At 40.3% G+C, this 16,406-nt stretch overlaps 1 protein-coding gene across 2 annotated transcripts in view; it reads left to right on the top strand.

The window, feature by feature from the left end:
* TMEM117 (transmembrane protein 117) overlaps positions 1 to 3,836 on the top strand; it is a 483,071-nt gene extending 479,235 nt beyond the window's left edge. For both annotated transcript variants that reach the window (XM_047788017.1, XM_047788018.1), the window contains one exon: positions 2,848 to 3,836. In XM_047788017.1, the coding sequence (XP_047643973.1) occupies positions 2,848 to 3,494 (647 nt within the window). In that variant the 3' untranslated portion in view covers positions 3,495 to 3,836. The remainder of the gene's footprint in view (positions 1 to 2,847) is intronic.
* The last annotated feature ends 12,570 nt before the right edge of the window (positions 3,837 to 16,406 follow it).

The following is a 16,406-nucleotide window of genomic DNA, read 5'->3' on the forward strand; positions in this document are numbered from 1 at the left end:
AGGTCACATGAGAAATAACATGATTCTTTACTGTGAAAGTTTAGTGGCCAAACAGACCCAGCACCATTCAACTTGGTAATAGAAAAATAATTTGCAAGTAAGGAAAAAACTCCTTCTATCCTCAGGCTTCCCTGGGTTTGATTACTGTTCATTCACTGCCACCATCATCCTCTGATTTTACTTTTTTCCTTTGACTATTTAACATTCACTGGGCATCCCCTCCCCACTGGAAAAGCGTCCTTCCCCAAGCTCCATGAGCATTCCTCTCTGCCCTTCCTGATTCTGTGATGCTCCTTATGTTCCGTTTCTGACTTCGTTACCCTAGAAGCAGAGCCCCCTTAATGAGGGACTGCTCTATTCATGAGTTTATAAAAGTGACCTAGAGAGGGTACATGTTTTTTTCTGAGGGACCCTGTGAGTCAAGAAGGTGATGGTCAGCCATGCAAGTCCAAGTCCTCACCGTCCAGTCTGGCTTTGTAACCCGTGTATTTTACAGCAAGGGAATAAGTATGGACTTTCTACAACAGTGAAGCACCCAAAGCCCCTTTCCCAGCTGCTTCTATCGTGGAAGCTACAAATTAGCGCCTCCTTGATACTGAGTGAGAATCCCCGAACTTCGTCACTTCACCTGTCTTTCATTCTGCTCTGCCATTTTTTCACCATGATATTCTCCATTCCTTCCCTTCTCTCTCCCCTCAGCCCCTCTCATCCATATTACCTGATCTTTTTCTGTATCCTCTTCTATCTGCAGCATAATAAAAACATACACTATAGATAATATTTTCAAAACTATTCCCTGTCCTGCCTTTCCTTCTGAGATCCCATGAATTGCTACTTCCTTCAAAATCCTTTCTGCAGAAATGTGCCCTCAGTTTGTATCCCATTTTCTCAGTGTCTTCAGCATTTATGGATTATATCACTGCTTTGGCACCTCAAATGTGGCCTCATTATTACCTATCTGTCGATGTCTCTTCTTTCCCCCACAAGTTGATGAGTTCCTTCCTAGAAGGCGGTAACATATATCCTCAGCATCTACTAAGGCATCCTACACAGAGACAATAATAATGGGTATAATAAATGTTTGGTAATGATGCTCACCTTTGTATTTGCTTGAACACCTCTGGCTTGAGATTTCTGAATTTGTTTTATAGTTGATTTTAGTTTTGAAGATCCAAGAGGGTAGGAGTGGTTTGAACTTAATGTGCCAGAGGTTAGAAACATTTTATCCTATCTAGAAACATTTCCAGTGTTCCAATTTACTTTCCAGGCCGGGTATGCAAAATAAATCATTCAGGCAAGAGCTTCCATGACAAATATTATAAACCCTGTATAGTTGAATGATTTCAGGACCGGCAGAGTTATAATTTCCCTTCATATGGTTTACGTAAATTCTTTGCATAGAAAAGTTGCACTTTCCCATGCAAATGAAGACATTACCAAGGTTTAGGCAAGGCTCTGACCATAATAATAGTAACAATTACTGAGTTCCTATTAGGTACCAGCCATTGTGCATAGTATCTAATAATTTCATGAATGCTAACAGCTTTAATAAGTACTGTTATTTTCTGCTTGTAAAGAAACCAGAGTTTAGAGAATTTAAAAAACTAACCCAAAGGCCATAGAGCTAGCAGGTTTGAGAGGCAGCCCAGGATTAAAATCCCTCAACCTTGCATATAATAGGAGCTTGCAAATGTGTAATGATGAGGATCAACTACTTTCCTAAACTCCTTATATAATCATAGCTTTATACTGCTATATGTTCTATTTTAGTACATATTACAAAATACATTTTTATCAATCTTAGTTTAACAAGTTCGCCCAAGATCCTATCTCTCATGTGATAGGAACTTAATAATGTTCAGTATCACTATTTTTAAATATAAAATAAAATAATTTTGTATAGTACATATAATAATTATAACTGAAGCTTTTATACCCTGTTATATGTAGATGTAGATATCACTTAACTTGCTATAGCAAACCTATGAGGTATTAAATGTATTATTGTGATACACTTGATATTGTAAAATTTGCAAAAACTTATAATTACAGTAAAAATTGATAGTAGAATCTAGTATCCCTTGAAAAGTTTCCCACATTCTTTCCATTTAAAGACATAAAAGATTTCACTGGATAGTATGTCTATAAATAATCTTATTTATAGAAGATTTTTAAATACTACAAAGAAATCATAGGAGTTACCATCTCTGCAAATCATGTCTTCTAAAGCTTTGGCTCTATTTATATGTCTGATTAATGGATTCTGTTCAATGAGAATTTGATGCAATTATTTTTAAAGTCTTGCTCAAGGATTATTGATCTGAATCACATCAACTAATGATTTAATCAACCAGTCACCTACAAACAGCCATGTGAATTCAATTGATGTACTGCTGTGCTTGCATTGCAAAATGATTTATTTCTTTCCCAGACATAATTATAAAACAGTAAGGGATATTCAATCATACATTAGACTTCTCTAAGAATTTCATTAGAACTTTGTTTTTCAAACTTAATTGAAATGTTCCAGAGACTAACTGACATGGAACCAAATTTGAGTATAGCTGTAGTGCCTTAAAAACTAGGACACTTCATCTAGTTAGCGTAAATACCATAAATTACTGGCCCTGGGATCTACAGGTACATTTGCAAGTGCCTAGTATCCATTTAGGAAATTCCCTTGGGCAATTCACTTAATGGCAGGTAGCATGGCACTCTCAAAAAATTAGCAGGTCTAAAACATGAACAACTTATGCTATACAACCATTATCTCCATTTTATAGGAGAAAACCCTATTGCCATTTCAAAGGTCTTTGACTCATATGCAGCATTTGTTTTTTAATGCAGGTAAATGGTTTAACTATGGAATTATCTTCCTGGTCTTGATTTTGGATCTTAATATGTGGAAGAACCAGATCTTTTATAAGCCTCATGAATATGGACAGTACATCGGCCCAGGGCAGAAGATATATACAGTGAAGGACTCAGAGAGTCTAAAGGATTTGAACAGAACCAAGCTGTCCTGGGAATGGAGGTCCAATCACACCAACCCTCGGACTAACAAAACCTACGTGGAAGGAGACATGTTCTTACATAGCAGGTTCATAGGGGCCAGCCTGGATGTCAAGTGCCTGGCTTTCGTTCCTAGTTTGATAGCTTTTGTGTGGTTTGGATTCTTCATTTGGTTCTTTGGACGGTTTCTGAAAAATGAGCAAGGCATGGAGAATCAAGATAAAACTTACACGCGCATGAAAAGAAAATCCCCGTCCGAACACAGCAAGGACATGGGAATCACGCGAGAAAACACGCAGGCCTCCGTGGAAGACCCGCTGAACGACCCCGCCTTGGTGTGCATCAGGTCCGACTTCAACGAGATCGTCTACAAATCTTCCCACCTCACGTCGGAGAACCTGAGCTCGCACCTGAATGAATCGACCAGCGCGACAGAGGCCGACCCCGAGCCCACGACGTCTAAAAGTACACCCACGAACTAGATCCGCTTCTCTGAGGGTAGCACACAAAGCAACCTTGAGTGTCTCTTTCAAAGGTTAGTCTTTCCTTTTGTAAATGTAAGGTTTACGTAGCGTTAGGTAAAGAAATACAAACAAGGCCACAACGGTGCTCAACATGCTTTTTCTAGGACTCATTGTTTTCTATTTGTATTATGATACCTGTGCCTACTGTATATCTAACAGTCCTCTAGAGATTGCTTTTCACACTTGCACAAGCTTCTTACTGACTTTACAGCATAATAGAATAGCTGGTTACCCGTGTTATCTGATGTTCAACCATAGTGGTGCCTTGAGACATTAAACTCTTTTTAACTGTATCGGAAACAAGTGTGGAACAGTTCTCTAACCTAATTCACGTGTGTGTGTGTGTGTGTGTGTGTGTGTGTGTGTGTGTGTGTGTGTTTTAAATACAATTGTTTTCTTCTACACTTGATGTCTGAGCAGGAAACACATAGACAAGATGTGGCTCAGGAAGTACATCTGGGTTTCTTATTCAGCAGCAGAATTGGTGACTTTGACAGCTGGACTGCAGAGAAGCATGGTGGTGACCTTTGAATTTGTATTGGCTGCCTGCCACATGCAAATACCCATGCAAAATTCTGATAGGAGAACGCTTATCCAGCATGGGTCACTACTTGTGAAATGTGACTTTCTCCAACCAGTAATTGCAATTAGATAATAATACCTAATTATGTTTTCCTAATTAAAGATAAATTGCCACTTGATTAAAAATCCTGCCCTTCACCTTTAGGAACAAAGGTTAAGAGGCACAGTTAGGTGAACTCTCAAATTTATTGGCATTTGCACAAAGCCGTAGAAAGCAAGGAACTGAAGTTTTAATCATATGAGTGTTGTGCAGCCTACCATCTACAGTATTTGTACATCTGTCTGCAAATATGGCTCTGGACAGTGAAAATTGGAAAACATATTCCAACCCTGAACAAGGGCCCTCCTCTAAGAAATCATGCTGTGGAACTTTGCGAGGTAGAAGTTATGCATGAATGAGTCTGTTTATTAGTTTGTTTTGTGTGTGCGTGTTTGGTGTTTTGGGTTTTTTTAAAATCTAAATATCGCACATTAATAAATCAGAATTATACATCAGGAATTACGTGACGTAGTTTTTTGTTTATAATGTAAGAGATCAGTTGTATCTTAGTTTAACAGCAGCTCACTTTAGAATATATATATTTTTAACTCAGTCTCAAGCAAGCAAAGAGGAGCACTCCCAACTTGCTTTTAATTTTGTTCCATAAATTGTAGTAACATGTTCCTTGAGGGGGTTAGGGAAGATCACTTTCAAGGCAAAATTATTTTCCTGTCACATACTGACATAGCTGTATTTTGTCTTTATGATTTTTTAAAACCTCTTTGTTTTGATCTATCTGCTTTTAAGCTTGCAGCATGTTGAACTTAGCATGCATAATAGAACTATGCATTTATCTGTCACTTGAGAGCCAACTTTAATAAACATCCCTCTGCAATTGTTTACTAAGCAATTGGAACCATGCCCCTGCTGTTTCTTTTACCTTTAATAACCATGCATGGGGTACTTAGGATCATAAATATCTCTTGACACTGAAATTGCTGAGATCAAGCTCACCATAGTAACCCACTGACCATTCTGTCCAAAGAAACTTATCGTGTTATCCCTGATGTGGAGGAACATTAGCCAGTAGCAAATTTGCATAGCATGGAACATTCAGCTTTTGGCTTTGGGACAAGTAAATAAAGCCACTTAGGACTATCTCTTTATTTATTCTGAAAGTCACTGTCTTGTAGAATGAAGAAGGAAGTTGATTTCAAAAGTGACTGTTTATTGTCACTAGGCAGTCCTTATGAAAATATTATTTGAGAATTTTTATGGGAGTTGTAAGGGAAAAGTGCTTCAGTGCAGGAATCTAATTAGCAAAAGTAAGATAGAAAACCAACCAAGCAACAAACCTGAGAGCACTATGCTTTGTCTTTCTAGGGGCTGACTAAAGAAGCTGGCTCTCAGATGATAAGAAAATATGTCTTTAAAGTTTCCAAGAATTTTCGTATCAAAGGGACTTATTTCCAGGGATGACATTTTAATGCTCAAACAAGAGTCGAACCTTCAATGGCTTCCAATAGGCAAATGTATGGACCAGTCTTGACATTTTTATCTCCACGTGGGTTTCCATTTTCTTTCTCTACCTCTCTTGGATCCCACACATCACATTGGCACCCAGACCAATTAAAGATTAGAAAATGAAATAAAATCAAAGTCCAAGTCACATCCATTCATCATGTTTGGTCTCAGATTCTGAGTCACATGTCACTAGACTCCACAGAGCTAAAAAATAGGTATTGAATTCAGGAAATGGAGAGTTTTAAAAAAGGATGAAAAATTACTAACCAAAATTCTAAAGGAAGCATAACAAATGTGATCCCTTAAGTGCAGGGAGGCTTAAGGACTATAAACAACTATATTTCTACTGTTTAGTTTATCAAAAAAATTTTTTTTTGTCTCTTCTAGGGCCGCAGCCACGGCATATGGAGGTTCCCAGGCTAGGGGTCCAATCAGAGCTGTAGCTGCCGGCCTACGCCACAGCCACAGCAATGCAGGATTGAAGCCGTGTCTGTGACCCACACCACTGCTCATGGTAATGCCAGATCATTAACCCACTGAGTGAGGCCAGGGACCGAACCCGCAACCTCATGGTTCCTAGTCAGATTCGTTAACTACTGCGCCATGATGGGAACTCCCTACTGTTTAGTAATTATATTATTTTCTTCTATGTAGTGCTATATTTGTACTAATTTGACACAATTTTAGTTGCCTACATTGTAGAGTACTTCATTAGAAGTTTAAATTGAAAATTAAATAAACGCTATGAATTTATGCCCCTGATAATATATGCCTGGACATAAATCTGATCACCACATACCCACGTATCTCAGCTAACCACCGTCAGTTATCTCTTCTCCCCATGGAGGCCACTTAACATGTTCACTTATTTTCTAACACATCTAAAGTCACCAGTGAATCCTACTAGAAACATTAAGAATTATTTCTTCTTCATTTATCCTAAGAGTCCACCAGGCACAAAATCTCCTTTCACTTAATTGAATCAGGTCTCCCAATAGCAGTACTGGCTGATGGTACAATGGAAAGAAGTTGTCCAACACAGACATTCAGATTTGAAGGGACGAGTCAATACCGCTGTTATATCCTGGACTCCATGAGCAAATGTGTTAACCTTATTTGGCTGTCCTGTGGGTCCCAACACAACCCAATACAAAAATGTGTTAGTAAATCACTCTTAACTGCCCCTATAATGGATGGCTTCTGATGTGTGAAGCCAACTGTATTATCTGATATTTAGCCAAAATCTCAGCATCCCACCATTATCACCTATCTATCCTCACTGTGAACTGACCCCTATTTTAATTAAAATTCTTGGGTATGCGACCTCAATCTGGGTATTACGCTCTTCCTGGCTTTTCACCCTCAGACCATGACATGACTCCCTACTCACTTTAGCCGGATTTCTTCCAGTTCTGTCCCTCAGAACCCAACGCTCGCCAGCCCGGCTGTTAAAAATTCGCCAGCCCGGCTGTTACAAGAGGGAGAGCAATTCAGTTGGTCCTGCAACAGATAAGCTGGTATTTTTTTTCCTTTATCCCTGTTTTTACTTTTAAGCATGTTTGTGTACATGTGACTGTGATTAATATGAACAAGTATAGTTGGGAGAATCAAGGTCATAAATGTTGGCTTCCTACCATTTAGGCTGGAAGAGAACTGTGCTCTAATTTGAGCAACTAGTGAAGTTGAGATGTAGTATTTGGAGCTCACAAGTCACTCTTCTCGAGGATAATTCAAAAAAGAGGCATATATTTATAACAGAAAGAGAAGGTTAGGCAGATGGTGGAACATGGATGGAGGCTGCAGCAAAGAAGATTTGGAAATTAAGAAATGGCAGTTTTAGTGCAAATGGGCTTTGAAACTTCAGGAGGTTGAGCAAGGCCTTTGTGAAAAGAACTTTAACATAGAGTTATCATGTGTGTAGTTTTCCTACCTGATAGGCAGGAGACTCAAAACAGTTATGTTCAGCATAGGTGAGGGGGGTTACACAAGAGGTTGGCTGGTTTCTTAAGCACCCTGGCACTCGAGTTATGCCATATCTACCCCAGGAAGCATAGTAAGACCCTGGAAAGGAAGCCTGGGACCCAGGAAACCAACTACAAATGTAGATGTTGGGGGAGGAGGCAACAGGAAGAGAAGGACAAAATCAACCCCTCCACAGTTCAGAGGTACTGTGGCATCCTTGATGGGAGAACAAACATGAGGACAAAGTGTCTGTAGCATATTCTCAGCAAATAAAAGCCAACATCTTTGTAAACAACAATATCTTGCAGGTACTTTGTGATAGGCAGTCTGAAAAATTTTTAGTGAGAAACTAATTTAGTAGTATTACTGATTTTAATGTGTGTAAAACTGCTGATTTTTAATGGAGTGTGAAGTATCAATTTTTTTTAACTTTAGAGAATATAAACATATATAATGGATTTCATGGTTTATTTTCTAAGCTCTATCCTCTCACAAGATCTTTCATAAGCTCTTAAGTTTTTTAACCCTGAAGAATTGTACTCCTGGGCTTTATGAGGATTTAACCTATGTGATTGAGAAAGGCCACTATAAGGTATAATTGAGAACTACAAAATGCTCCTCACCCATTCAGTCCTCATAGTGATAGTATACTGAGTGTTTTCTATGTGCAAACACATCATTCCAGGTCAATGTCATCCTCACATTAACCATTAAGGGTGAGTATGGTTAATTTCTCCTTATAGATGATTAGACTGAGGTTCAGAGAAATTTATTAGCTTGCCCGAGGTCATAGAGCTGGCAAATGCAGCGTTAAGATTTGACCTCAAGCTTGTCTGACTCCAAAGCCCCATTATTTTCCATTACAACCCTTCATAAACATCCATCCAAACTAGAGTGTCTGTTTCAAATAGGATATTTGTTGAGGATCACCCGAGGAATGACTGTAAAACCATAAGATGCTTGATTTCTAGCAATTCTTCTCTCTCAAGAATCTAAGTTAAATAATTTCTAACAGCTGTCTGGAAGCCATTTACAGTTAGGTAAAATGATTGAAGCAGATAAGTTTGAATTAAATGGCAGAAGCATTCCATTCATTGCCAGGTGTTCTGATTTAAGCTACATTTATAAAACCAAGGCGCAGATTGGTCCTAATACAGTTTCATTATATTGGAATTGGTTTCCTTCATGATTTCACTTTCCTGGGGAGACGGGGGAAGGATGGACCTGTGCCTGTTTTGAATGTACCCCCAGGCAGATGTCAAGGTAGGAATAGGTAGTTGTGAATATTCGAACCAGGAAAAAAAATGATTGGTCAGTTTTAGAAAGCATCATTTGAATATGGCCTCTAGAAACAACTATGGTTATGAACTAACCATTCATAATTTGAAAATTTTTACCAAGGTGAGCAAATGTAATGGGACAAGCACTGATCTTAAAAACGTGTCCCTTGATCTGGCGTTGCTACAGTTGTGGCACAGGTTACAACAGCAGCCTGGGTTCACTCCCCGGCCTGGAAATTTCCACATGCTGAGGGTGTGGCCAAAAAAGAAAGAAAAGAAAGTGTGTCCCTGGAACACGATGAACCTTTAGTTTCTCATCCCCAAAATGGGAATACCTCACAGTGTTTGAAAAGAACACACTAAGTCTGTAGGTGAACACATTCTGGGAACTGCAGCAAGCTGTGCACACGAGAGGTAATAACACAGATGTGAGCTCCAGTCCTCCCCTAGTGCCCACCTTTCAAGGGAGCCCACTGGGCTTGCCTTCACTAGCAGCTTTAGACACCACTGAACAGGGGTTAGGCTGTTTGCTCCCCATTTTCTGTCTCTCTGTAGCTGTTTTGAACTCTACAAACTGCAATGTAATCCCTTTTCACTTTTCACAGAAGTCCAGATCCCTTCGTTTAAAGCAAGTCACTGAATTGTCTGAAATCAATGGCCATAATCCCTTGGAGCTGCTGGGCCGAACTTATTCCTCCAGGTTTCCTCCACTCTGTAGAGTTCTTAAATTATTTCCTTCCTTTTATGATTTTTTTACCAGCTTCTCATATCGGGACTTTCTCATCGGGCCAGTAATTCACCACCCTTCGTAAATCCTGAAGTGGAAGTGCTTGTGTCTTTGCATTTAAACGAGAGCCAACACACACACCTGAGCCCTTGCTCTTCAGCATCTCCTGGCTGTATTTGGATGCAGTCGAGGTAGCCATTTCTGAATCTGGGTGTCACTCCAGCCTGCCCTTTTAGGAAGAGCCCAGCTGAATATCCCATGAAATAAAGGTGACACCTCAGCCAAGCCATGGTGCTTTACAGAGTGACATTTTAAAGCAGTGTCACAGTTTTTCATTCAGCTTATAGACATATTTGCCTTGAATACATTATTTTATCTGGATAGTCCGGTAGACTTCAACCCAACCAAGTCTTGAGATCTGCATTCAGTCACTTGTTACTGAAACAAAATGTGTAACATGGGAGAAAGAGCAATGGCCCAATCAGGAAAGACAAGTCTAACAATGACTCTTTAGATTTGATAATGATCACTTACTGTACAAGTATCTTTGGACACATTATAACGTTCTTGAATTTTAAGAGCAATATTTAAATACGCCAGAAAACTAGGAGGTCCTGTCATTTACAAGTCCAAAGTCTCCAGTGGGAATAGATTGTATACGCTTTGTGTCTCAAAGGTCTGCTCTCCTACTGTCTGTCATTATCACTTACTACCATGCAGAGCTGTCATCTCTCTTCGCAGGATAACTGCAGTGTTTGTTGTCTTAACCGGTCTTCCCAATGCTCAGCCTATCCAGTGTAATCCATTTCTGCACTTTTACCAGAACAATCTTTTTAGAGTCTAATGATCCTATTACTTCACCTTTTCAGTGACCACGTATTGTTCACCAGTGGTTTTTAATATCATTGTGTGCAACTCCACATTCCCAATGCCCTCACACAACAAAATTTCATTTCTTGCTCATGTTGCTATTGAACTGGGTATCCACTGGGTGGCCTTTCATTCAGCCATTTGGGAATCTAGACGTATTCCAAGAAGCAGTTATTTTTTGATTCTAGGGTCTTGAGAGTTTTCTGTGTATCTAGCTGTCTGGTAATGTCACAGTTGAGCCAGAAAATGTATGCCAACTCTTCCTCAAGTAAAGGTGCCTCAGGATAGGTACTGAGTGAAACCCAAAGCAGGAAAAGCATTAGAAGCAATTAAAAACAAAGAGCAGCAAATCAGAGCAGCCACTGGAACTCCACATTTTAATTCTTGAGACAGAGGTTCTATATCCTCACATGACTACTGAGTTGCTTCTACTACAGGTTTGTATGGGTGACTTCTTCACTGTGATTGGTTGGGGAGGCAGTGACATGATGACTGACTGTACCCTGAGATGCTGGTCTTTTAGAAGGAAGAAAATATACTACCTCATTCTACATCGTTTTGTGAGCACTCCATAGCTCTCTGCAGACCCAAAGCACTCAGGGAATCTACCAGCAGGACTCCACAGAGTGGAGATGATGGAACAGGTTTGCAGGGTTATTGGTTGTCCTCTGAAAGCCAAAATCGGAAAGTAAACACAGGTCAGGAGCTCGGGAACTCAAATGAACTGTGATGAGAGCTATACTCTTATACCCTGGATCTCAGAATTCCTTAGAAGCCATTTACATATTGAAAACATCAATTATTCCTCCCATTTGAAACACGTAGTTCTTGTAATCAATTGCTTTGAGTCAGTGTTTAGAATTATTCATGAAAGAGTTATATTTTAATGGCATGTGATGAGAACCAGCAGCAGCATCCATTAATTTGATTAGTTTGGAATGGGCTAGAACAGAAAACTGGCACAGAGCTCTAACTGAATCTGTAGTGTGGGGGCTCCGTGTGACTGTCCAAGCCAGCTTTGCCAGCCTGAGATCTAGTAGGAGGATGGGGGGTGGGGGGTGTGTTAGGGAGGAGATGTTTCATGTCCTCTCCTTCTGTCTCCTTGGCATTTTATCATCAGTCACCTCTTAGCTCAAGGCAGGGAATGTATGCTGCATCCTACTCCAGCCCACTACTAGCCCCACCTGCTGTCTTCTTGTCTAAAGGACAGAGCAGAGAAAGGCTTAAATATGTGTCACAGCCCAGGACTGAGAAACAGGAATGCATCTGGACATTAAGGAAAATAGAAGCCAGGGCCAAGGGTTTAATTTCCCTGCATGGTTCACCTATTTAAAAGGGCCATGGTTGTCCAAGAAGGCAGAAAATGCTCTTTATCCAAGGGATCAAGTACTGAGGGGAAGGGCAGCAACAGAGACTGCTGAAGCTGTCAAGGTGTAGTCATGGCTTCAGAGCAATCTGTCCAGCTTGGAGCAGGAAGCATTCCTGGGAGAGGCCCAAGGAGGGACACAGGGATGGCCCAGAGCTGGGAGATGGACTGCTTTTCCTTTTCTAAGGTAGTTGGCGTCCCTATGTAAGTGGTGTGCGATTCCGGGAAGGGTCCCAGTAGAGCTGGACTGCACGCAAGAAACAAGGCTGTATTCTAGCCCTGCCCATCAGACACATTGTATGGGAAAAAGAGATACCTTAATACCCATCCCACCCCAAACAGGAGCTGGCTTTTGAGACCAGACCTCACTGCTGCAGATATTCTTCAAGGACACTGATAAATTTTGGTAGGAGTCACTCAGTGACTGACCCAAGCTGAATTCACAAGTAGAAGGACATTCTTGTGAAATAAAAACAAAAGCCAGAAAATAATACCTAGCTGAGGTAGAAAAGATTGCAGCTGCTTTTACAAGAGTCTATGTTCAAAAAAAGGAAGAAGTAATGGCAGTTCTCCCATAAGTCTAATCAAGTGATTATTTGTATAATCATGTTCTTATAGTACATTTCTCTCTCTCTCTCTAGTTCTTTTGAAGGCTTACTCTTATGTCTCTATCTCCTTTCAGATGAGAGAGGTGGGCAGGGGCAGATGCCTGCTGACCACGTTGAGTTCTTTGCACATTTTTCTGGAGATAATGGGAAACCTCTAAAGAATTTTAAGTAGGAGATGCTATCATTAGATACAGCTTTTTTTTTTTTTGTCTTTTTGCCTTTTCTAGGGCTGCACCTACGGCATATGGAGGTTCCCAGGCTAGGGGTCTAATCGGAGCTGTAGCCACCAGCCTACGCCAGAGCCACAGCAACTCGGGATCCGAGCCAAGTCTGCAACCTACACCACAGCTCACGGCAACGCCGGATCGTTAACCCACTGAGCAAGGCCATGGATTGAACCTGCAACCTCATGGTTCCTAGTCGGATTCGTTAACCACTGCGCCAGGACAGGAACTCCTAGATATAGCATATTTTAAAAGATCACTCTGACCAAGAATGGATGTCAAGACCCCATCAATACAATAAGTTCATTAAATCAACTTAACCTTGACTCTGTTGTCTTTAGCCTCCCTCTTCACAACTAGACAAAATACTCACCCCCTGCTTGGGTGAAGATGACACACCTACCAAGCCTTGTTTTAACTGGGACTCTTAGTTTGAGAGTTCACTGCAGGCAGCAGGAAAATAGTGACCAATGTGGGTTAGGGCATCCCGTTTAAGGGCCTCAGAAAAGACGATCCTTTGTAAGGACTGAAAGATTACTTGCAAAGCTTTCAACTCATACAGTGAAGTGAAACATGTACTGTTCTTCAAAAAGTTAACCTAAGTCCATAGATGGAGGAATGAAAAGGCAGATAACATCTGGGTTTCTATGCACAAATAACATGCAAACATGGAAAGCTAATCATATATCTTAGTTCTAGCTCTGGTCCACTCCTTTAAAAAGGAGGGGGAAAAAACCCTCAGTTTAGCTATTAATTGTCAAAAAAAAGAGCACCAATACCAATAAAAACCTCTTTTTTTTTAATGGTTTTTATTTTTTCCATTATAGTTGGTTTACAGTATTCTGCCAATTTTCTACTGTTATAGCAAAGTGATCAAGTCTCTCTCTCTCTCTCTCATACACACACACACACACACACACACACACACACACGTATACATTCTTTTTCTCACATTATCCTCCATAATTCTCCATCACAGTGACTAAATACAGTTTCCAGTGCTACACAGCAGGATCTCATTGCTAATCCATTCCAAATGCAATAGTTTGCATCTATTAACCCCAGATTCCCAATCCATCCCACTCCCTCCCTATCTCCCTTGGCAACCACAAGGCTGTTTTCCAAGTCCATGGTTTTCTTTTCTGTGGAAAGGTTCATTTGTGCCATATATTAGATTCCAGATATGTGATATCATATAGTATGTCTTTCTCTTTCTGACTTACTTCACTCAGGATGAGAGTCTCTAGTTCCATCCATCTTGCTGCAAATGACATTATTTTGTTCTTTTTTATGGCTGAGTAGTATTCCATTGTGTATATACTACATCTTCTTAATCCAGTCATCTGTGGATGGACATTTAGGTTCTTTCCATGTCTTAGCTATTGTGAATAGTACTGCAAGGAACATACAGGTGCATGTGTCTTTTTTAAGGAAAGTTTTTTTATGGATATATGTGCAAGAGAGGAATTCCTGGATCATACGGTAGTTCTATATTTAGTTTTCTGAGGTACCTCCATACTGTTTTACATAGTGGTTGTACTGATTTACATTCTAAGCAACAGTGTAGGAGGGTTCCTCCTATTAAAAAAAACCTCTTAATGACTCATGGTGAACATGGAGATGTGCTGCCCAGCTGCCAGAGATGCAGTTAACTGACACATTCAGCTGTCAGCTCCTCAAGTGAGCCTCAGCTGCAAAGAGCCTCCTTGCCCAGGGATACACCCTTCTTGAGGCAACACAAATGCATTATTCTCTGTCTTAATCAGAAAGGAATCTCTGAAGCCACTTCTATTTCTGTGGGTCAAACAAAACGATTCATTTCTTTTGTTACTGACAGAGAACTCTCTTGCCCTTCATCAAAACATGGTCCAAAGAACTCTGGATCATCTAGACATCCTACAGAATTTCACGTTGACTCATTTTATCAATGCGATTATATTTGTATGGCCCAATGAGCAGAAGATATCTAGGATACAGAAGATCTTAGTAAGAGATATATGCCCCATAGGGTTGGATATGGCCCTTGAATTTGGGCCCGACACATTCATAAAATTTTTAGTGGTTCAATGGTATGGTTAAGAACATGCTGGGACTTCTCCGTTGAAATTAGTGTATCTTGGAGCTCCTGCTGTGATGCAGTGGGTTAAGGATCTGGCATTGCTGTAGCTGAAGCTCAGATTCAACTTCCATATGCTGTAGGTACAGAAAAAAAATTATTGGATCTTGCATCTGCTACCACACACAAAAAAAGAATGAAAAAGAAGATTGATAATGCCTAACAAGCTATATTTCACATACAGAAATACAGCCCCGGTCCATAAACCAGGCAGTGTAAAAGGCTTCCAGGTTTGCATGGACTTGCCATCTGCAGCAGAGAAATGTATGTGTAAAGCAATCCTGACATGACACAGGGTTGGGACATCACATGACCATACAGCTAAATTGCCTATGGGCCAGTTACAGGTTGGGTAGTCCCAGCAACAGTTGCTTATAAGATGAAAGTGATACATCTGATATCAAGCACAGGCAGGACCAGAGAGCACAAGTAAGGGGCAGGAGCAGGTAGTCCAGACCCCTACCCCATGGCATCTGCTATGAACTGAATGTTTATCTCCTCAAAAAATTCACATGTTTGAAGCCTAATCCCCAATGTGATGGTGTTTGGAGGTGGGGACTCTGGTAAGCAATCAGGTTTGGATGAAGTTTTGTGAATAAAGACTCCAGAATGTGACATGTGCCCTTTGAAGGAGATAAAGAGCCCAGAGTGGACTCTTTCCGCATTTAAGACTTGCAAGAAGGCAGCTGTCTGGGAACCTAGAAGCCAGCCCTTGCCAGACACCAAATCTACTGGTACCTTGATCCTGAACTTCTCAGCCTCCAGAAATGTGAGAAATTACTATTTATTGTTTTAGCCACTCAGTCTATGATATTTTTGTTACAGCTGCCTGAACTAAAATAGCACCCACCTCTGTCATCATAATATATGTCTTGCATCTCTTCTATGGACTATGACAGATCCCAAGTGACCAACAAATAAGAAAAGAACCAAGTTTGGTTTGTGGATGGCTTGGTATATGAGAGTCAGCTGAATATGGACAGCGAATCTAATATGACTTATTCAGGTATAGTCTTGGAAGACATTGGAAAGAGAAAGTCTTCCCAATGGACAGTGCTTTAGTTGGTTTACCTGGTCATATACCTTGTGTGGAAAGAAAAGTAACCCACTGATAGAGCATAGATAAATCTATATGCAGAAAAAGCCTTTGACAAAATCCAACACCCATTTCTGATAAAAAACCTTCAGAAAGTGGGCATAATGGGAGCCTACCTCAACATAATAAAGGCCATATATGACAAACCCGCAGCAAACATCATTCTCAATGGTGAAAAGCTGAAAGAATTCCCGCTGAGATCAGGAACAAGACAAGGATGTCCGCTCTTGCCACTACTCTTCAACATAGTTTTGGAAGTCCTAGCCATGGCAATCAGAGAAGTAAAAGAAATAAAAGGAATCCAAATTGGAAAGGAAGAAGTAAAACTATCACTATTTGCAGATGACATGATACTACACCTAGAGAATCCTAAAGACTCTACCAGAAAACTGTTAGAGCTCATCCACGAATTTGGCAAAGTCGCAGGATACAAAACTAATACACAGAAATCGACAGCATTTCTATACACTAAAAATGAAAGAGCAGAAAAAGAAATTAGGGAAGCAATCCCATTTACCATTGCATCCAAAAGAAT

Source organism: Phacochoerus africanus, chromosome 7, assembly GCF_016906955.1.
Source record: "Phacochoerus africanus isolate WHEZ1 chromosome 7, ROS_Pafr_v1, whole genome shotgun sequence".
NCBI classification, from domain to species: Eukaryota; Metazoa; Chordata; class Mammalia; order Artiodactyla; family Suidae; genus Phacochoerus; species Phacochoerus africanus.